Source organism: Eretmochelys imbricata, chromosome 5 (assembly GCF_965152235.1).
Source record: "Eretmochelys imbricata isolate rEreImb1 chromosome 5, rEreImb1.hap1, whole genome shotgun sequence".
Classification (NCBI taxonomy): Eukaryota; Metazoa; Chordata; order Testudines; family Cheloniidae; genus Eretmochelys; species Eretmochelys imbricata.
The window spans coordinates 103673560-103697651 of record NC_135576.1 but is presented as its reverse complement, the minus strand read 5'-3'; the positions used below and the strand labels follow the sequence as shown (position 1 = coordinate 103697651).

The 24092-nt window shown below is 40.3% G+C and overlaps 1 protein-coding gene across 4 annotated transcripts in view; it reads right to left on the bottom strand.

The window, feature by feature from the left end:
- Nucleotides 1-24092, bottom strand: part of UHRF2 (ubiquitin like with PHD and ring finger domains 2) — a 178420-nt gene that overhangs the window by 107702 nt on the left and 46626 nt on the right. For 3 of the 4 annotated variants that reach the window (XM_077817653.1, XM_077817654.1, XM_077817652.1), the window contains exons 3-4: nt 14249-14508; nt 1109-1327 (exon numbers count right to left, since the gene is read on the bottom strand). In XM_077817653.1, coding sequence (XP_077673779.1) covers nt 1109-1327; nt 14249-14508 — 479 coding nt within the window. The remainder of the gene's footprint in view (nt 1-1108; nt 1328-14248; nt 14509-24092) is intronic. The other variant, XM_077817655.1, reaches the window with a different exon arrangement.

The window sequence follows — 24092 nt, the reverse complement described above, 5'->3', positions numbered from 1 at the left end:
CCACAAATCATAGATTTCCGCCCATTAAGTTATAGTTCAGCAGAAGATACTGAAGGTAATAACCTTCTATCTCCTAATAAAATGGACAAAAAGAAAGTTATTTGACTGTCTTGGTTAGCACATCCAAAAGGGGAAGATTTTGAAACAGATAGATAATACTTCAAATTTAAGGTCAAGGATATTTACATTAAATAGGCATACTATGAAGGACTATTGAAACAGAAATTTCTATATCCAGATTAAAATATGTAACTCTGAGTCACATGAAGAGTCCTGTGTTGAGAAAAATGTTCTAAATGTATTCCAAAGGCTTTACAGCCTTCATTGCTAAACCCTGAAGCAGACTTGTTAGCAAAAATACTCTAGGGTGAAGGAAAGGATGCTTATCTGCCCAAAATTCACCATGAAGTCAACACAGAACTCAGATATCCTCAATTATAGCACTAAGAGAAAATGACAGAGTGGGAAAAAGGCAATCTCATTGCTTACCTCAAAATTCTGTACTACAGACTTGAAGTAAATTCAGCCTCTGAAGAGCTGTCTTCAAGCACCTTGTATAAGATTCAGTGAAGTAGCTGAATTTGTCTATATAGAAATCTCAAAGAATTTGTTTTCTTCCATTCCACCATTAACCTACGAACCATCTGGCCCTGAACATTCTACTAGCAGACTGAGAAGTCTGTCTAGAGTGCCAAAGATAACTGTCACCCATTAGGATCTGGAAATTCCCAAAGGGCCTGAACAAAAAAAATGCACTGAAAATAGATGCTTCAGCCTTGGTAGTATTGAAGGAAAACATGTTACTAGTCTGATCCAATGGGATCACAGATAACAGATCACGCAATAAGATTAGCCCTGACAATTCAATCAATCAAAGAACAAAAGAAACATGGCGGGAGGGGCACAAGAGAAGACAACCACATTCTAAATGCATTGATCCTAAAAAGTTTCCATCTGCTAAAAAATTCGAGTAATTCCAGGATCCAGACAGATACAGAGGTAAAACGGAAAGTTAAATTTTTAATCTAATGAAATGTAATGGCCAAAACTGATTTCTTTTTTTTTCCTGCATACTGCATGCTTTCAAAACTGGTCAATATAATCTTACCCCAGAAGAATTTTGGCATGAACTTCTTTGTTAGTCCTTGAGATTTCCCTCAGAGAGGTAATTTCTGCATCAAACCAGAATCCTCTCTCTTCTGGAGTCTCTACATTGTAGTTAACCATCACCATATCACCCACATTGAGTTCACTCCACTTCAAAATGGTTCTTGCTCGTGGTCGAAGATTATTGGCACCCATTTCTACTATACCATTCTCTGGATACCTTGGGGGGGAAAAAAGTTACAAATTAGTACTTCCACTATTATATGAAATGAATCAAAGGGTAAAATTTTAAAAAGTGCCTCAACTGACTTAAGAGCCTGAGCCCCATTTTCAAAAGTGTTTTGGACTCCTAAATTACTTTTGAAAATAGGATTTCTGTTATTTTGACATTTTTGCCTGTTCTGACTACGGTCCTGGCTACTTCGGATTTGAAAAACAGTTTTAATCAAAACCACATAAAGAATCATGTTTATGTAAGGTTTTTGCTAGAAAGATGCTAAAAAAATTTCAAATCTGAGTATTAACCTGTCCCAGTCTTCCTCCTACTAGGGTCAATAGCAAAATGCCCAAACATTCCCACAATGAAAAGAAACAAAGATTAGAAATGGGATTTTCAAGATACTAGTCTAACTCTACCCCCATTAAAGTCAATGGGGAAATTCCCCTTGACTTCAATGGCAACACCGTTTTTGAAAATCCAGCCCTACGTGTACAGCATTTACCAACAAAATTATGCAAGATGAAGATAGCATAGGAAAAAAAGTATACATTTGTTCATCAAACAGTAAGTAGACAAATTCCAGAGACAAGCAAATAAACACCACTAATCACAGAAAGAATGTTTCTTGGACTCCCTATCATATAAAACGGCTGATAGTTTTAAAATGTTTCTCCTTTTATTTTAGTGATTAGCACTTTAGTAAATGATAAAATCTAAAAAACTAAACAGTACCATATTTAAGAATTTCTCTCACCAACCATGTAGTAAGGATTGCAATATTGTAAAAAAGGCTTCCTGAAGAATTAAAGATCTATTAAATCACAGTTTTTCATTTTTTAATAAAACCCCATTATTTTTTTTAAGTTATTTTAAGGAGACACGTGAATTGCTAGGTTTTTACAAGCAATCAATCTTATTTTCCTCTAAGTGGTGGGGCATATTATTCCAGCACAGACATACACCACACTAGAATTGTACTGTAAATACTTCTAATGAGCTCCATTCCTTTAACTTGGGCAATACCTATTTAGCAGGAGTAATGTAGTGATATCTATTTGAAAGATAGCTACAGTAAAATGGCATGAGCATAGAGTGTGCTCAGGCTTTTGGAGGAGCCAACTACTTAGTATAAGAACATACTCTCCTTAAATCCTCTGTATAGATCCATTCTTGCACAGAACTCTGAGCAGAAGAGGAACATGGGGGGGGAAGAGAGAAGACCACAGCAGTAAAAACGCATCTGTCAGCAAACCTAGGGTGTTGTGTTATTCCTTGTTGCAAACTCCTCCACTTGGGGAGCTGCCCAGAACTGGAAAATGGATGTTCCTATGTCTGAGTGACAGGACCATTTGGAATGATTGAAAAACAACCTGCTCAGGTAATCTGCCAGGGTATTTTGAACCCCCAGGCCATGGGTCACTTTCAGAAATATACAGACAGGACTGCTTCCCAACAGAGCAGTGAGGACCAGGCTTCTCCCTGCTCGTTTACATAAAACACAGCAATTATATTGTCGATCAACACCAATACATCCATTTGCCTGATGTGAGAAAGGAACTCCATGCAAGCTAAACAGATGGCCCATAGCTCCCAGATGTTTGTGCGTAGACTGAGATCTTGGGGTGACCAGAGACCCTATGTCTGCAAGTGTCCCAGATGAGCCCCCAACCCCATGTCGGAGGCATCTGTGACAAAGGCAAGAGTGCTGAGGTGGGGCAAAAGTAACTCCCTTGCATACAGTGACTAGATGTGTCCACCCATCTAGAGAGGGTAAGATGTGACTTGATATGTGCACTAACATGTCTATGTGGTTCTTTCTTGGAGAATATACCTCTGCCACCCAGTCCTGATGGAGTCCCAGGCTCAGTCTGGTGTACTGGACCACATAAGTACACACTGCCATGTGCCCCATCCCCTTAAACAGCTTCTCACCACGGTGAGAGGATAAGCCTTCAAGTCCAGAATAAGGCTTTGAATTGTACAAAATCTTGTCTAAAGCCATAAAGCCCTGGCATCTGTCAAATCCAGGACCATACCAATAAATTCTATTTTCTACATTGGAGACATGACTGATTTGATCAGGAGGCCTAGCATGTCAAAGGTGGATCAGATTATGTGAATGCTGACCATCATCAGTGACACAACCTCCAGAGGAATGCTACCACCACCACCACAACCACATCTCTCCACTATTTTTGGAGTTGGAGGCAGGGAAGCTGGGGTCTGCCAGAGGACTCTGGTAGATTGTAAGACAGTCTCAATTAATCAGTAGAGCTATTCAAGCTGGAGCTGCAGATGTCAAAATGTCCACCAGTTTGAGAGATTTTTCCTTGACCTCCTCTGGTTGGATATCTAGGGCCATAGCCATTCTCCTCAACTCCTCCTAATGAGTCTTAAAATTGTCCCGAGGTGAAGAAATAGGTTCATCTGGGAATGAGGAAGAGGGGTGCTACCAGTACTAGCAGCAGGTCCAGTTCCTGTTCCTCTTCTGGCTGATCGTGTGAGAGACCCTGACTCTGCTTGGTACTGATGCTATGGTGGTTGCAGAAACAATGCTCCTGACTCCCAGTAGATGGAGCTGGCTGAGATGGTTGTGGGGATGCTCTTGTTTGGTGGGGGAGCCCATGGATTCCAAAAGGGCCACTGGCACAGCCCAAGTCCCCAGCTATGCATAGCCCAACAATCCCTCCCTACTGGTACTGAGGCAGAAATCAGGGTGGCCATTCCTCCTGATGGGACTGGCTAGGTTGGGATACATAGGAATCCACTTCAGTGTTTGATGAGTAAGAACTTTATTGCTGAGACCAAGGTGTTACCGTACACGTTGGTACCAGTAAAGAAGGCAGTCTCTGAAGAAAGGTGAGCCAGAGAGATCATCTATGGCTTTCCCCGAGATGGTCTCGACCTATCTGGCACCCTGATAGCCACATCCGATGGAGCTACTTAGTATGGAGGTGATGACGCAGGAGACACCTCAGGCGCCAGTGCCAAGAGTCTCTAGAACCCCTGGTGATGGTGACAACCTCAATTCTCTTGCAGCCTCAAACGCCTCAGGAGTAGACGGTACTGGGAACATACTCAACAGTACTGTGGCAGGAGGAGATGCTTTGGGAGCCAGTCTCAGCAGGCCCACGCTGGGCTCCGGGAATGTGCACTTTTGGGAATGCTTCCTCTTTGAAGACTGCAGTAGTGTGCTACTGACTAATGCTGAGTTGGTCAGTATTTGGACCAAGATAGAGGGCTCAGATGGAGGCTGTAGCAACAACTCCATCAACAGACTTTTTAATTTGATTGCTTTGTCTCCTCCTCTCCCCTACTTACAAATGCCACACTTGTCACTTTTATGAGCCTCCCCAAGCTCTTAAGGCAGCTGCAGCGAGGGTCACTATTAAGCATTGCCATGCCACAAGAGTGACAGCGTTTGAAACGCAGAGACCACAACATATCTGACACCGGGGCTAGTACCCAAACTGGATAGCAGAACCACATAAAACAAAAACCACCACAACCACAAATTATTTTTAAACTAAACTAAACTATACAAGGTACTATTTACACGTAACAAGTAAAGACCCGCAGAAGCAAGGACCAGGAGTTCCAACAATCATCACGGGCGGTAGGAAGGAACTGAGGGGGCACTGGGGGAGCTCTGCCTTTTATGCCTGCATAGTGTGTGCAAGACAGCAGATGGTGTTTGGGCTGCCCCAATGGGTATTGTTAAGGGTAAAAATTCTCCAACAACTGTGCACTAGAGCACACAAACACCTACAGTGGAATGGACATGTGAAATCAATCCACTTTTCATGTGTTCAAGGTAGATTAACTCTTTTGTTGTGTAGGCAAGGGTTGGGATAAAATTAAACAAGACCAGTGATGCGTACTGCAGAAGAATAAGGTTATTTCCATTTGCCACCTCCCAAATTATTATGCAACTTTTTAGCAGTGGATTGCTCTAGTTTTATAAAAGGTGGGTCTATTAAATAGAATCTGCCTCCCATAGGGCCCATAGGGCCAAAAAAATTTCAGCTGCATTGAGGTTTACGATCCCAAAGGCCTGCTTCTGAAAATACTATCAGGCATAGGGCTAATTATTGAGAATAATAAATAATAATAATAATTTGTACTTCTATAGTAAAGTCTGACTTCTAATATGAAGAATGGTGGAATTCTACCAACCAGTAAGTTCCCTATCCTATCCCTCAAAAATCTCCTTCCCCAGAAAAACAAAAAACAAAACAGAAGAGGTAGGAAGACTACACGAGCAGGGAAGAGTCCCAGAGCCCAGCGCCAGCCCAAGTCTGAACTATAATTAAACAGCCTTGTAGACTGAGCCCCCACACACACACACAAATCAGCTGATATGGGCTGGTCATGGATGTTTAATTTCAGTGTAGAGATACCCTTAGTTGTACCACTAAGTTTGGTTTACCGCAGCTGTAGAAAATCTGATATAGTAACCTCAAGCTACAAAAGTTCTTTAGAAATTAAATTCACAAAGGGCTCCAGTATGGGTTTTTTTAAGTTATAAGCTTAAGCATATAATATTTAAAAAGGAGAAAGACAAAAAAGGAATAATAAGGATTAACAGATATTGCACAAAAGAAACTTTTTCTTTTTTAGCTGTATCCTTACTGAACCTACTTCTAATTTTAAATCTTAATACTAACATAGCAAAATTCTCATGTGGTCTCACATCTCTATGGAAACCTTTCTTAGCAATCAGTTGCCCATAGAGCTTTGGAGCGGAGCCCAGAGCTGGAGCATGGAGCAGCTCTGGAGCTGCAGGTTTTGCCTGGAGCTGGAGCGGAGCTGGAGCACAGCTCCAAAGCCCTGGTTGCCTATAAAGAAAGTTTCCAGTCTTCCTTGGCCACAGGCGGTATTTGAGCATTCCTAACATGTGATACAGAGAAATGTATTAACCCTATGTCACTATACAAAAATCTTTTCCTGGCACCAAGAAATTCCAGAGTATCCTTTAATCCTTTTCCCATCCACCATCAGAAGCTGATGTAACAGAAAAGACTCTAAATTCACATACTGGAACCAAAACAGGACGTCTGGACTTTTTTTTGCTACAACGATATACAAGGTCAGTTCTAAGACTCAAGTTGTTACAACTCCTATTTAATTTTCCCCATATTTGTAATTTAAACAAAACCCAAGCTCATTACAATTTTTTTTTAAAAAAAGAGTTTTTAAATACACAATCAGAAATGTGTAACACACCTAACTGAACAACAACATTACAGCATATCTTCAAAAATTAAAGATCTTTGCAACTTCTAAATTAAGGGTATATTCTACAGTATCTTACCACAGACCTAACTAAAGTTTTTCTTATTCATTTCCTTTTTAAAAATAAATGTTAAATGTACTATTACTTCACATTAACACTACCAAAATGGAAAGGAATTTTGGTTCTTGGTCTGTCTGCCATTATGTGAATTTGAACTTACAAATATCTTTTTCACCAACCACAGGCAGAGACATCACCCCCCACAAACCCAACCCTTTGGATCTGTTCCTCTTTACCAGTTCAGCCATTTACCATTATGGTAATCTAAAACAGGGTTTCCCAACCTGTGAGTTGGGACCCAAAACTGGGTCAACAGAATGTTTCAAAGGGTTACGTGGCAGCTCCTGTGGGTCCTGTCCCACAGGGCTGGCTGGGCTCGCTTCCCTGCTCCAGGCACTGCAACCTCCGGTGTCCCAGAGCCACTTAGGGTTTGGCCCAGCTGTCATGACAACAGGAGTCCAGGTAAGCCAAATTTGAGTGAGTGGCACTGTACTCCCTGAGCCAGGTCAAAACTCCACTCAGATAAATTTGATCCAGTCAGGGGGGCAGGGCCAAACCTGACTGGCACCGCAACCCCCGAGGTTGCAATGCCCAAAGCAGAGAGCCAAGTCCAGCCAGTCCCACAGCACAGGAGCTGCAACTGTGGGGTGAATGCCAGGCAGCAACCAACTCCCCTCCCCTCCCCTCCCAGTAGGTAGGACCCAGCCAAAACCACCCTAGGGGCTGCACCCCCAAACTGTTTACTGGGTCACGACAGGCCATAAACATTTACAAATGGATCCTGAGCCCAAAAAGGTTTAGAATCACTGATCGAAAAGACATAGCTGACTCTTCCTTCTCTTTAGAGGCTTCTACAAAGTCATGCTTCCCTCACCCCTCAATAAATTGCGCAAGAAAGAGGAGCAAAAGAAAAAAAATTCATTCATTCAAACAGGAGGATTTGGTAAAAAATCTAATTCATTTTTCTCTAAATAATGCAGAATGTGGGCTCCCAGGGCTCGTCTATCCCACTTTGAAAGGGAGCAAATCAAAGTGCACTATGGAACATTTACTGAGTGGTGGCAGCAGGGTGTCCCCCCAACACACACACAGTTCACAGGAGGCTAGTGCAGGGTAGATTTACACCACAACTTGCCATGATCTAAATGTTCATATAGACAAAGCCCTTACTGATTGAACCCAGAAAAATGCTACTAACAGGAGAGTTCAAGCTGTACCATTGTATACAGGTACTGGAGTTCATAAGTAAGGCTGCGAGTCTGTCATGGAGGTCATGGAAATCACAGATTCCGTGACTTCCCGTTACTTCTGCAGCAGCGGCAGTTTGGGTGTGTAGGAAGGGGTTCAGGACTAGGGGCAGGAGGTTGGAGTGGGCAGAGGGGCACTTACCTTGGGGTGGGGGCTCCCTGGCTCCCACTGGCAAGGCCCTGCAGCTCCTAGGCAGAGGGGCAAAAGGACTCGGAGCTGCCCGCACTGGCAGCTCCCATTGGCTTCGGGTCCCAGCCAATCAGAGCTGTGCAGCTGGTGGTTGTGGCGGGAGCAGCACACGAAGCCCCTCGGCTCCGCCTCTGCCGCCTCGGAGCTGCAGGGACACGCGGTGCCGGGTAGGGAGCCCCTGCAAGTCCTGCCAACCCTCCCCCTATCCAGCACCAACGGGGTCCCAAGCCATCTCCCCCCACAACCCAAGGTCTGCAGAGAAGGCATATTGTCATTCTCCTGGACATGATGTCTGGCTCATGACTCCCCCGCCCTTTTCTGACCGCCAAGATGACTAGTGCCAAGTAAAGACAATCATCACTCATACGGACCTAGAGGTCTGTGGTTCCTAAATAGACAACTGAAGAAGTCTCATCAACCATGGATCCTTCTGGAGATTTCACTCACCAAAGCAATCTTACTAACAGATCTTTGCACAATTTGAGACATACTGCCTGGAACCTGAGTGGTCTCATCTCCTTTATAAGGATTATTCCCAGAATCTAGATTTCTTATTAAAACCAGAAACACACCAATTAAGTAAGTTTACAGAGGATTTGGGGAACAGTCCCACTGTTATGGGGAAAAGAAGGTACATTTCCTACATCTCTTCACTAAAGAGATCTAGGAGAAATTTCAAGATTACTTTGGTTTGGTTTCAAGTCCAATTTATCAGAAAGTGCAAGTCTCAGCTCTGGAAACTTTGAGGTCTCACTAATCAAATTCCAACATACTGCTTCAGCTGTACATTTCCAGATTTCATAAGTAAGTTTCTCAAAGACATCTACCCCACCCATTATTCAGGAACCTCAACTTTGTATTGCCAATCCCCGCTAATCCTCTCTCTGAGCCAATGGGAGAAGCATCCGTGTCAAGATGGTTTTCCTCTTAGCAGTCTCTTCAGCTAGAAGAGTGGGCAAACTTGGGACACTAATCAAAAAGCCCTTATCTACCATTTTCCTTGACAGGATAGTCTTTATGCCACTTCCTCCATTTGTTCCTAAGGGGAATATGGCTTTTCACTTGGATCAATACTTTTCCTTATACTCTGTCCCACAACCTAAAGAAACAGTTGCACGATTGATATCTGATCAAGGTAGTATAATTTAGGGCTGTCAATTAAAATTAATTTGATTAATCATGAGATTAAAAAATAATCACAATTAACTGCCGTTTTAATCGCACTGTTAAACAATAGAATACCATGTCTTTAAAATATTTTTGGATGTTTTTCCTGCATTTTCAAATATATTGATTTCAATTACAACACAGTGTACACTGCTCACTTTATATTGTTTTTATTACAAATATTTGCACTGTAAAAAAGATAAAACAAACAGTATTTTTCAAGTCAACTTGTCCAAGTGCTAGAGTGCATCTTTCTTGTGAAACTGCAATTTACAAATGTAGATTTTTTTTTTTAAAACTGCACTCAAAAATAAAATAAAAACTTTAGAGCCTACAAGTCCACTCAGTCCTACTTCTTGGTCAGCCAAATGCTGACACAAACATGTTTGTTTACATTTATGTGAGATAATGCTGCCTGCTTCTTATTTACGGTGTCACCTAAGAGTGAAAACGGGCATTCACACGGTACTGTTGTAGCTAAAGTTGCAAGATATTTATGTATCAGATATGCTAAACTCTCATAAGTCTGTTCATGCTTCAGCCACCATTCCACAGAACTTGCTTCCATGTGGATGACACGCATTAAAAAAAAGTGTTAATTAAATCTGTGACTGAACCCTTTGGCGGGGGAATTGTATGTCTCCTGCTCTGTGGTTTTACCCGCATTCTACCATAAATTTCATGTTATAGCAGTCTCGGATGATGACCCAGCATATGTTTCTCGATTTAAGAACGCTTTCACTGCAGACTTGACAAAACGCAAAAAAGGTACTAATGTGAGATTTCTAATGATAGCTACAGCACTTGACCCAAGGTTTAAGAATCTGAAGGTACCTTCCAAAATCTGAAGAGGGACGAGGTGTGGAACATGTTGTCAGAAGTCTTAAGAGCAACACTGCGATGCAGAAACTACTGAACCTGAACCACCAAAAAAGAAAATGAAAATTTGTTGGTGGCATCTGACTCAGATGATGAAAATGAACATGCGTCAGTCCCCACTGCTGTGGATCATTATAGAGCAGAATCAGTCATCAGCATGTAAGCAAATCCTCTGGAATGGTGATCGAAGCCCACAAATGTTTAGCATATCTGGCAATAAATACCATGAAACACTGGCTATAATAGTACCATGTGAATGTCTGTTCTCACTTTCAAGTGACACTGTAAATAAGAAGCAAGCAGCAGAATCTCCCATAAATGTAAACAAACTTATCTGTCTTAGCATTTGGCTGACCAAGAAGGAGAACTGAGTGGACTTGTAGGCTCTAAAGTTTTTATTGTTTTATTTTTGAGTGCAGTTTAAAAAAAAAATCTGCAATTGTAAATTGCAACGTAAGAAGAAAGATTACACAATAGCACTTGTATGAGGCAACTTGAAAAATACTATTCCTTTTGCTTATCTTTTTTAGAGTTTAAATATTCACAATAAAAATATGAAGTAAGGATTGTACACTTTGTATTGTGTTGTAACAAATCAATATTTGAAAATGTAAAAAAAAATCCAAAAATATTTATTTATATTATAATACATTTAAATTGGTATTCTATTATTGTTTAACCGTGTGATTAATCGTGATTAACTCAAAACAAATTAACAGTGCCTCGGACAACAGGGTCCTGGTCCCTGACTAGAGCTGCTAGACACTACAAACACACAAATAATGATAATGCTCATTTTATTTTGGGGACAGAGTACACAGCTAATATTTTCCACCCAGAAAATATTTTGTCTACTGAAGACCCCCCAGAGGCAGACAGGGCTCATCTGGCCAGGTGCAATGGCTACTTCAAGGGTACAGCAGGACCATATAATAAAAACTGCCTTGCAGCTAACATGGTCTTAAGCCAACTTCCTTTATTTGGCTCACACAAGATAGTATTTTTGGCCTCATCTGGCACACTTTCTGAATAAAGGGCCTTCTAGTTTCAATTCTGTGTTCTGCAATAAATCCTTTAAAAAAGAAAAAAAGTGGATTGGTAGATAAAATTTTGTTTTGGTTCTCATGTCTATTCTCCTCCCCCTCCCCAATTTTCTTGCAGGATTTTTATTACTGCTTGCTATTTCCCATCAGTACTAGACTAATGGAACAGTGGGTACCCACATAGGAGAAAGGTAAAATTAGTTTCCTTACCTGTAGTGTTCCCACTGTTCCATTAGAACCCACCCTGTGCTTATATATTTGTTGTTCTAAGCCTCAATGACTTGAAAGAGCACAGGAATAAACATTTCTGGTTTGATAGGAGGACATCTAGAGAGTGAGTAAGAGAAAGTGTTTTTAGTGAAGCACTTCAATTGTTAATCTTTTTATAAAATTATATATATAATGGTCCCCGCTGAGAGAAATGTGGGAGCTGACAATCAATTGGGATGGGGGGAAGATAAGAGGGATCTTGAGTCTACCTCAAAAGTATGAAAAGGCGGCTGAGAGACCAGGAGTACAGGTCTAACAGAACAGCTGATGCCCACTTGGAGAAAGTTATTGGCAAGATAAAACTAATTTTCAATGGTGTCTAACGGTGAGACTTTCACGTGCCTCAAAAGACTATCCACTGGGAGATGGATATGACTGTGCTAACTCCATTTATATTTTAAGGCAAGTTCAATTAATGTGAAGATATACCCTCTGATACAACATTGTCAGACTGTGTAATTTTTTCCTACAAATTTCATTTGTTTGACTGTTCTACTTAAAAGGATGGAGGCTGATATAACAATTCTTGGAAAAATACTGAGTGCTGCTTTTTATTTCTTCTATAGGGATTTATTCTTGGATAGTGGTGGCATTTGCACAATATTTCAAATTTGTCTTTAATAAAGGTCTTTGAGAGAGGGACATTTTTGTTATGTGTTTGTACAGTCCACCTAGCACAACAGGAACCTAGTCCATACCTGGGCTAATAGGTGCTACCACAATGCAAATAAATAATAAAGAAACATGTGGACACAATCTGTGGTTTGTCTAGATTCAGAAGAAGCTGTCATTTAAAGAGGAACAGAAATCTTACTAAACTCTCTAATTACTTAAAATGCTCTGTGTTTTTCCACACAGAAGAATAAGACCACATCATTTGATTAAAGTTGGACCTTGGTGGATTTGCACCACTCATTGCTAGCTAGCTGTTTTGTCTGCCAGGGGATAACTTTATATCTGAAGCTCTCACTACTAACTGAAAAATGCAGAGATCTTGCTCTCCACACAGCCTCAGAATAACTGTTTTCTCAGAAGCTCACACTTAAATATTTAGCAAGTTCATTCCAGTGAAAGTAGGTAATCATGACTTCAAGGCAATTTCAGACAGTTAAAAAAAAGAAAACAATGCAGTTATGATGGTCACTAGCTAAGAATACAAACCTGCTGCAGATCATATTAAAGGAAGCCAAAAAAGTTGATTGTCTCCGCCTGCTAGAAATGCCCAGCTAAACCTTAAGGTACAGACAATAGAGGAACAGAATTGAAACTGTTTGTTGTATGTCTGCGCAAGTGACACCATGCATCCTATATCTTCTAACTCCAGGGTTGCTTCACCTCTCCAGTAATTCTTTGACTTATACGAATTGACAATAGCTGAGCAGATTAAACAATTTCCTTCCATTGGTCACAAAAGCCATTTCCACAATTTTTTTATGCTTTTTCTTGTGCCACCATGTCTCCTTTAAACAACTCTGTTCTACCTTAAAAAGTCAGTCAGTCTTAAAACTGGATCTTTAAAATCACAGAATGATTCACTTCTGTCACACTATAGTGATATTTTAATTATATCGAGGGCTTTTAAGGTACTTTGCAGGATTTTCTTGTAACTTTTTAATTTAACTGATATTTTATTATTATATTGAGGGGGGAAAATTGTATTTTACATATAAGGACACATGACTTGTTTGTATAGATGCATATATAAAAAAACTAACTAACAGATGGTGCACAAAGATCAAACTTGTATGATCATCAAGCATGAGCACATTAAAAAACCCAGCTATCAGGAGTAGTTAAAAGAAGTTATGTTCAGGTCCCCAACAAATAGCAAATCAATTTTTACTTCTCCTATTAATAATTGTTTTATTGTATTATATTGGAAAAATAAACTTAAAATTTAACAGACAGTGCTGATTTAAAGTTTCTTTTGAAACTCTGATAAAGAACATATTATAATTAATTCACCCTCAGCAAGATATACCTCATTTATACTCCTGTACAAGGGTACATGCATCATCCTCTACTATGAAGACTCGAAACACAAAAGCACCATGTATTTTAGTCTTAGCAATGTAACGGAATATTCAACATTATTCCTTTAGTTGCTAAAGTCTGTTTAAATGGAAGGATGCTTTTATTTTCTTGGTCCCAATTCTGTAAGCTGATGCACCAGTGAGGACTTCTGTGTTGTGAAATCCCATTAAACTCTATGGAACTCTGACACAGGAGTCTGCACTGGCACATTCATTGCAGGTTTGAATCTTTATTTCTTCACCCAATATTCTCATTCCACACTGAAATTATGGAATTGCTTTCAATCCCTCAATTGGGGGATTGGCTATAAAGATTTACATGAAAGGCAGACTGGTAACTGTGTGTATCAATATTACCCTTGAGTCAGATTCATCCAATTCAAGCACCAGATTTTGCTCCCATGAGAGTTTTGTCTCTCCATTTGGACGTCAATGGGAGTAATATAAATTTTAAAAAGTTATGCTTTACTTATACTCATATCTTATGCAGCAAAACAAATACAGCAAATCTGATTTTTAATGTCACTTCCTTGTTAAGGGGAGGGTTTTAAGTTTCATAAAGGTGAGCCATAAAAGTTAAATATTTCATAGGAATTCAGGAGTAAAAAAAATTCTTGTCACACCCCGATTAGTCATTACATCCAAAAGAAATGTATTATGGCTTCTTAATACCGCTTTTTGGTTGTAATTTTGAACTTGCTCTCTCTAGGATCCAAGTTTCTTCAACAATATTCTTGGTTTACACAAACCAAATAAATTCACATTGTGTCCTCATAACAATATCAGGAGCACTTACTCATCATACTTGATATGATAAATAGCATCTTCAGTGTCCATACAGTCTGAATAAGATGTTGAAGGTGCACTGTCCAAATTATTTGTATTCTCTCTAGAATGATCTTGGCTTAAGTTTCCGTTAGTCCTTCTGTAAGTATTGCCACTTTTTGCTTGAGCTTTACCATTTTTATGTCCTTTTGTTGCTCGGGTTACATTTTCTATGTGAGCTTCAAACCAGGCTCCAATGCTGACATCACGGGCATCCACCAATTCATTTATCTAAAAATAAAAGTTTAACAAGGAGTTAATGTTTATTTCCTAAAAATCAGGTTAAATGAGGAAAGAGAACAACTGGCTAAATAACTTGATCATTCTGAGCTAACCTGTTCTCTCAGTTTGTGTAACAAAACAATATTCATGCACCCACTAAATTTAAAAATATATATCCTAAAAACACAAAATATAAATGTAGGGTATTTTGTGCTTTTAGGATATATATTTTTTCAATTTTAATATTTGACTCAGCTGTAATAATACTTAACATGAATATCATTTATAAGTAAACAAAAACTACTGTTAGGTTTCTATAAGATAAATTAGAATAGTCATCTATCATTCTCCTCCTCCACAATATTGTTCCCAATCATCAAGATTTATGCCTTTAGGAGCTGCCTTCCCAAGGGCAGGAACTCAGAATATTAGCTCACAACCTACAGAGTTTTTTGACTTCAACGGTTCCTCAATATTGGAATAGTTATTTTTCCCCAGATGTTTCCTTTAATCCTGCACTGCCCCCGATTCCTCCAGCCAAGAGCAGAAGAAAAGGCTCTCCAAACCTACCAAAGCTATTACCACAGCTAACCAAGACTGAAATTTCCATTCATCTTACACCTCTAACAGCTGGTCTACACTACCGCTTAAGTCCATGTAACGTATGTCACTTGGGGTGTGAAAAAAAGACATCCCCCCCCTTAAGTTACATCAACCTAAGCACTGTCCACACCAGTACTATGTCAGCAGGAAACACTCTCCCACCGACATTATTTCACCTCCACCAGAGGCAGAGGCTATTATGCCAACCAGAGAGCACTCTGTCGGCACAGTGTGTTTACAGCAACACAACTGTATCAATGCAGCTGTGCCAATGTAGCACGGTAGGGTAGACTTGCCCTCAGAAAAACAACTCTGGTCACAACAACATTCCTAGCTTCTGTCAACTTGAACCTGGAAATGAAGTACAATTGCTCAGAAATTGCACCACCACCAGGCAACTAAGCTATTCCATAATACATTTCACTTAAAGTAGATAGTTTGCCTAAGTTTTTCTGTTGACTAAAAGTGTTACTTTGACAGTGCAATGTTTTCTCTATGATTGAAGTTACAAGACGACTTATGCAGAAAACATCAGTTACTTAGGGTTAGGTTGTTTTTTTTTTTAAACTTGATTTCTGAACAAATAAGTACAGATATTTGAAACATGAACCTGGATTCAAAACAGTATCTACAAAAATCTATCACTCTTAATACTGTAACACCTCCATCCACTCTGTACTCTGAGCATAGAAATATTGTAGCAGTCTGATAGAATGGAGCTGTACCAAAAGAAGAAATGACAAATAAAGGAGAAATATATACTACCAAATTAAAAGTACATTCTAATATTGCTCAGACCAGGCTCAAGTTATTTAAAACAAACTTCTAAGATGTGGCTTTTTATTCCTGCTGGGCCCACATCAACTATTAATACTTTAACAGAGGCTTTCCAGGGCTTCATTTAGTTGTAGTTATTTTGCTAAAAAAAAAAAAATATTAAAAAGAAACTACACTTACACCCCTTTCTTCTTCTGTAATAATACATTCCTTATATAAAAGATTTCCCTCCCCTTTCCAAAAAAAAAAAAAAAATTAAAAAAAAAAAAATCTCGAAGTGGATATTATCCCCATTTTACAAGTAGGGACACTGAAGCTAACAAGCAATGACAGAAACAGCCCTTAACTACCCACTCAACAATACTGCCTCAAAGAGTAATCTTTCTGAACCTATGCAAACAACCTGTTTATATAATAAAGGTGCAAAAAAATTTTAGTAGTGGTAGTAATTACCACTATTATTTCAGATGTGAGAGTATTTAAGTACTTCGCAATCACAAACGAAGGTATAGATCCTACCGTAAAGAGCATAACAGATGAGGAATGGAGGATAAAGACACAAAATACAAAAGACCATGGTGAGAACAGGTATCTATCATAGTAGTTACATGGTTTTGGAGTTCAAATAAGTAAGTTAATAGATCACTAACCCCCTTTCTCTTCTCTCACTACCAACCATCTTCTACGATTTAACCCTCTCATCTTTCTATAATGTAAATTCCCAGGTTCCACTCTCCTCCAACATTCAATAGTTCTTACATGCAATAAATAAAAGATAAGTAGATGGCTTAGGTCCTGATTTTAAAAACACATGGAGAGATAGCTATGGAGGCGACATTTCTACATCACTCTGAGTCTGCATTATAGTGCACTTCCCCACTTTCATCTTCCTGACAACCAAGCTGTGAGGGAATGACAGTACCACAGATTACCCGATTGCAGCTACTCCTGGAATTCTCTGAGAGGATTCCATGGAAGTTGTAATATAGTTCCAGATTGTAGAAATTTTCCAGGTTAAAAAAAAAAAAAATCAGCGAAAAGATAAGGAAGACAGTGAGAGTCCCAAACACATTCCTCTGTCTCAGAGTAGCCCTCACCAATGTTCCCGCTAATTTTTTACGTCCATGTGTGGAATGAATTTTGTTATGTGCACCAATATGGAGGTGATGTGTGGCAGGGGTGGGACCAAGGGGTTTGGGAGGGGACTCAGGGCTAAGGCAGAGAGTTGGGGTGTGGGCTCTGGGGTGGGGCTAGGGATGAGGGATTTGGGGAAGTAGGAGGGGGCTCAGGGCCAGGGCAGAGGTTTAGGGTAGGGGTTCTGGCTGGGAGTACAGGCTCTAGGGTGCAAGCTGCCCAGCTCTCCCAGTCTCTCCCTGCCACAGCAGCCCAGGGCAGCAGCGTCTCTCCCCTCTGGGGCCAGGAAAGCTCCAGGGCCGGGGAAGCAGCACCTCTCCCTGCCTGTGCAGTCCTTGATAGCCTGCTGTGTGCCTGCACAGCTTAGAGGGAACTCCGTGCCCTACACCTGCACAACCTCCACTGGGTTTGGAGGAGAGGGAGATGGAAGGCAAGGGTGACTCAGCCCACCTTCTGTGTGGAAGGGAGAATCCCAGCCTTAGCTCACCTCTTGTGGAAACTGCAGAAAAGGTAACTACTTACAAAAGATTTTTAAAAGGTATAATGGCTTTGTGGGACAGCTACGGAAGGGCATTCCATGCACAAAATGTATTGAAGAAAGCAGGGAGACAACTGTGGGATAAGCAGACAAACACAGATTGGCACCACAGAGGATGGGAAGTGATCTGACAAGACAAGAGGAAATAAATAAGAAGGGACAGAGTTGTATAGGCCCCTGAAAGCAATCACAAAAAGCATGCACTTGATGCAATGAAGTAAGCCAGTGCAGGGATCCAAAGAAGGAGTGAGATGGTCAGATTCACATGCAAAGAAGATGATCTTAGCAGCTGCATTTTGTATGGATTGAAGGAAGTTACATAGCTATTAGGATGGCCTGTGAGGAGGTGGTGGTGCTGGTTACAGTAATCAAGGGGTGTGATGAAGACCCAAAGAAAGGTTTTAGATATGTAGCCAGAAAGAAAAAGTTGGATCATAGAAATGCAAGTTGCACAGGCAAAAAGTGGTAAGATTTGGACGCTATTTCAATTTCTGTGGTGAGGAAGAAGAGAGTCAATTTGTGTAATAGCACAAAATCTTCCTTTTCTGATCTGTGCTGAACATATATTTTATGTAGAATCTAAATTCAGGGATCTACATTGTGATAGGTTCGGTCACAGAGATCCCCTTGGGACTGTCACCTGACATGCTGAAACTACCTCTGAGCCCGTTTTCCCTGTCAGCTTGGGGCTTCAGAACCCTGTCTTGTTGAGCCAGACACGCAAGCCTACTGCAACACAGACCCAGGGTTTGAACCACATCTCCAAAGCTGCAGGCTTTAACTGCAAACCACTCAGTAGGTAGTCCTGTCTCCAGCACCCAGACACTCAGTTCCCAGTGGGATCCAAACCCCCAATAAATCCATTTTATCCTGTATAAGCTTTATACAGAGTAAATTCATGAACTGTCCGCCCTCTACTACACTGATGGAGAGATATGCACAGCTGTTTGCTCCCCCAGGTATCAATCACTTACTCTGGGTTCAATAATGAACAACAGTGATTTTATTAAGAATAAAAAGTAGGATTTAAGTGGCTTCAAGTAATAACAGACAGAACAAAGTAAGTTACCAAGTTAAAAAACAAAAACACACAAGTCTACGCCTAATACATTTACAAATACAAATAGTATGAACACCCTCAGTAGATTATAAGCTTTGCAATGATACCTTACAAGAGACCTTTTCATAAAGCATATTCCAGCTACATTATATTTACACTCCTAAGCATAAAGAAAAGGAGTACTTGTGGCACCTTAGAGACTAACAAATTTATTTGAGCATAAGTTTTCGTGAGCTACAGCTCACCGATGAAGTGAGCTGTAGCTCACGAAAGCTTATGCTCAAATAAATTTGTTAGTCTCTAAGGTGCCACAAGTACTCCTTTTCTTTATGCGGATACAGACTAACAAGGCTGCTACTCTGAACTCTGAAGCATATTTCCATAAACATATGGAGTGCAACGTCACATACATAATTTACCAGTTAAAGGTATTTGATCAATTTTTCATGCACAGATTACCTTTGTTTGAGGGATGACATCCACTTGAGACAATTAAAAATAGCATCAGTGAAATTCAAGTAATTTCGAGTCCATTATGTGTCTCTTCTTAAGGGTATTAAAATTCATAAATATTTAAGATTTCCTAAATGTTACGAAGTTACAGGTCACAAATAAGAGGAGCAGCTGTTAGAAATTAAGACCACCAGAAAAAGAAAATAATCATATAAAACTAATAGAAATAAAATTACCCCAATTTTAAAAATTTGGATAAGAAAAAGGGTGAGAACAGGAAGAGGTATGAGTAAGATCCCCACACCTCTTAAGGACAGTGGTGAAACTGACTTCATTAGTTATGTAAATAGGCCTACGTTTGCCCCTTTCTCTAATCTGCAATGCTATGACCTACTTCACTCCATTGTGTCACCTCTGCTCTGCAACACTCAGGTGAGCAATTTTATTATTTCCGTTGCACTCTGAAGACTGATAATAAGTGGAGTGTAAGAAACGAACCATTAGCAATGCCTCTACACTCCAGCTGCAGTGGTATGCAGTTCAGTATCAGCAAGTTTCCATGGTAACTGAATATTAAATGAGACGTGAAAAGGCCTCTAGTTTTTTCAGACAAATGTAACCACCACTGCAAGCTCACTGAGTAGCTATGAATACAGAGCAAAAAATCATGAAAGAAAATATTCTGCCGTGACTTCAAAAGTCAAAGAAAGGTACATGCATTTATCAGGTAACATATATAATCAGCAAGAGGGAACAGAACATATTATCCAACAAATTCCACTGTATTTCTTACCACATCTGAACCTGATATTAGAAGGATTTAACAACTGCAGGGAAGAGAAGCAAATTCCTGCATCACTCAAATTGTTAATATGTGAAGAGCCATGGCAATAAAGCAATTTAAGAAATATGCACAAGTAAAATACTTGTTTAAGAGACCTGAAAAAGCATAATAAGCAGTCAAATTTTGGGTCAAATTTTGCAAAGATGGTGCAAGGAATAGAAAGTTGCATGATGTGATCTAGCCTGTACTAACAAAGTACTTCATGCCCCAGACAGGATACTGCCCTTGTCCAGAATTACACTAGGGGAGGCTGGTGGAAGGGCGACTTCAATTTACAACAGACCTCTATGAGGTTCTAGCCAGAGCATGCATCTTAAACCTATAGAATCACCACATAACAGCTGTTCTGGCTACCTCCCATTTTTTTGGGCCTATTCTGCTTACTTTAGTTGCTATGCTGACCTCTTGTGTCCACTCTCCTCCTTTGCCACTTGCTAATGCAAATGTGGCCCTTTAAAAAAATAAAATAAAAACAAAAAAACAACCATGATCCTTAATCACAGTGGACCATTTACACTGGCATACCCCATGCGGACAACGTTAGCGAATTTAGTCTACAGTAATCAGGAACTAACAAAATCATTGGTTTTAATTTGAAGAAATAAACCAAAAACTGAAGGAGATTTCAATAGCAGAGCCAAGTTTGCAATAAATAATACATCTGTAGTCTTGCCAGAATTCAATTTTTATAATAATTGTGATGGATAATATCAATGTTTATTTTTAGGCATTATTCTTCTATTTGTATCAATTTACATTTTTATAGTTGTGAGAAATTATGGGGAGGGGGAAAATCTGATAATTATTTAACAGGAGAAATTGAAAAAAAAATTAAAGCTTTATAATACAAATTATCAACATCACATGTCAAAATATGCAAAGTAAATAGCATTAAATCACGATAATAAACTCTCAAGCAGCATCTTTCTTACTTTGCCTATCTGTATATTAATATTAATGGCAGGGGTTTTCGTATGTATATAGTAAAACTGACATTTACTGATACCTAATCCTTCCAAGCCTATATATGAAAAAAGCAATGAAGTGTGTAACACAGCACTGGAATATTCAGGTAAATACTGATTAGAGAATCCCGTATTTCAGAATAGAAATCATGGCAATTCAAGATGTGGGCATACAGTTGTACCAAGAATAAAGGAGCTTTTAGGATTGCCAATATTGTAAACATATAAAAATACAAAAGTTTACTGAATGTTCTAAAATAATTAAGTAGAATTTATTTGATTTTAAAAATTGAGACAAGATAATTTGACAGCAATAAAGATTCAAGACCAGTAGAAATGTTTTCCAAATTATCAGGAAATGCCAAAAGAAAGACACTCTAGAACTCTTTGTCCTGGATCTAAAGAGTCTTTGAACTCCAAAAGGAACAGGTCACCCAACGGTACTAGCATGTATGAGGAATGCAGATGGCATGCCCAAAGTACCTCTTAGAGCGGGGGTGGGCAAACTACAGCCTGGGGACCACATCAGGCCCTTCAGACTTTTTAATCCAGACCTCGAGGTCCTGCTGGGGAGCAGGGTCCGGGGCTCATCCCGCTCCAGCACTCCCGGTGGGAAGCAGGGTCTGGGGCTTGCCCCACCATGTGCGTACTGTGTCTCCACATGGCTTCAGGAAGCAGTAGCATGTCCCCGCTCTGGCTCCTGCACCCCCCACCCCAACCACCTGCCCCCACACCCTGAACTCATTATTTCTGGCCCCACCCCAGAGCCTGCTTCCCCAGCCAGAGCCCTCATCCCCTCCCACACCCCAACACCCAATTTAGTGAGCATTCATGGCCCACCATACAATTTCCATACCCAGATCTGGCTCTTGGGCCAAAAAGTTTGCCCACCCCGTCTTAGAGTTAAAGAGACCTTGCCACACAGGTCAGGAAGGACCACCTTTGAAGTTCCATGCCACATGTGCTCTCACAACGAAATGAATAGTGGGTACAAAGCCAAAGTGGCAAAATTGAGAACCTCTTATCACCCTGTTAAAAGGGACCTGATGATACAGGAAGAGGATTGCAACAAAATGTAAAAAGGACTCGCCAAAACTGAGAAATTGATAACAACCCAATCTGCTGGAGCATTGTTGAGAGCTACTCACCAGCAAAAATGCAAACTGACGGAAGCATGACTGTTATAAATCTTGAGGTAGGGATCCAATATAGTAGGTTGGAGAAGGGATATAGAATTGCATAACTAATCAGACACTGGTCAGTACCAGATGTCTCATAAGATACAAATCCACTATAATGGACAATTATGCAAGCATTATTATGGAGAAGTTTCCTTCAAACTTGTTCTTCCAAGTTAAGGTCTCAGCGTTAAATGTTTATAGCACTTACAAAATTTTACCGTCTTATTATTCTCAAAGCATGTATAAATATTTTTGAATTTTACTGTGATAGGGTGCATATTCCACACAAGTGATGAAAGAGTTAATGTGGCCCTGAAAGACCAACTATATTACCTAGCTGCACTTGGAGGGACAGCCAGACTTAATTGGAGATGATGCCCAGCTGGAAAGGGGTTGGGTGGTGATTATACTGACAAGATTAGAGCAGAACGAAGTCTGTAGTTACTTGCAGAATTTGAGAGTAGGGAGACCAAGCTCTGGGATCCTCACATGAGCAGGGGAAGCTGGCAGTCACCAGAGTGAAGCCAGCTCTCATGGGAAGCCCTGATAAAAGAACAGCAACTCCCAGGGAGGGAGCCTTATGAGTCATTTATTTGAGACAAACGTAAGATCACCCCATAGGTAAGCAGAAGTGGGATTTTGTTCATACTTCAATGCTCGGATTTTATTAGGTGATTCCAGGGGAGGGCCCTCAGTCCTAGCCCTGAAGCAAGTGTGCACCTAGAGAGGCTTTGGGAGAGAAGGCCTGAGAAAACCTGGATAGGAAGAAGTCCAGGTAAACAGCAGCAAAGAGTTGGACTGAGCAGACTGTGGATCTTGGTTATAGGAACCCAGTATGGAGGGAAGGCCTGGGTTCCCCTACCAGCCACCCGAGAAAATGGCATGAAGCCTCTGAAAAAGGGACCAACAGAGAGCCCTGAGAAAAGGGTGCAACTGAAGACTTTTTGGTGACGGTGTCTGGACTGTTTATTTGTGTGGACTACATAATTACCTGGCTCAAGGGCCAAGCAATGGAAAGAGATCACCAGACCAACAATCAACTGAGGGATGCAAGATGAGGAGAGAGTTGCTACACCATACTTGGCCACAAGGAGTTGCTCTAGCACTCAGTGAACTCTTTCATACTTACTAAGCTCTCTGTCTAGCTAACAGTTTCATACAGTGAGATCACCAGTCAGTGTGATGGACAGTAAAATATTTCCCCTACTCATTTTCAGTGCTGCCTTTTAAATTTTGTTGGGTGTCTCACTCTTGTATTATAAGAAAGAATAGGAGCACTTGGTGCTCACTCTCAATTAAACAACCCTAATCCTTTTCACCTCTCTTCATAGGGAAGATTTCCATCCTGCTCATATTTTTTGCTCATCTTCTCTAGACTTTTACCACTGCTGCTAGGTTTCTTTTGAGATGGAGGAACAGAATGGAATACAAAATTCTAGCTGAGCGCATACCCAGTGCCTAGCATAGTGGTGTCCTGGGTCCATGACTAGGGCCCAGAGGTGCTACGGTAATAATGGCATATTTTCAGTGATTTTTTTTATCCATTTTATAGCAAACTGCAACATCTTGTTTGCATTTTTGATCACTGTTGCTCAAGGAGTTACTGTTTCCATTCAGCAGCAGTACACAGTGACACACACGTCTTTTCTATGAATGGCCACAGTAAACTCAGAATCCATCAATCCTTACTAGTTCAATTTTCTCCTTCCAGTGTGGAAAACTTCACCAGTCTACTGTGAATTTCATTTGCCAACATGCTGCCCAGCCACCCAGCTTTGTTGTTAGGTCCTTCTGGAGTTTCTCATTCTCTAGTCATGACCAAAACACATCCCACCTGCAAATCGTTGCCTCATTAACAATTAACGTGCCATCATTAAGAGATGTAATAAAGCATACCAGTCCTAGAAAAAATCCTTTGGACACCTCACTATTAAGACTGATCATTTATTTCTGTTTTGTTTTCTCTGTCAGTTTCTAACCCATGACAAAAATGGTAGCCTCTCAACCTGTGAGAGAGGGTTACTCACCCTGTGCAGTA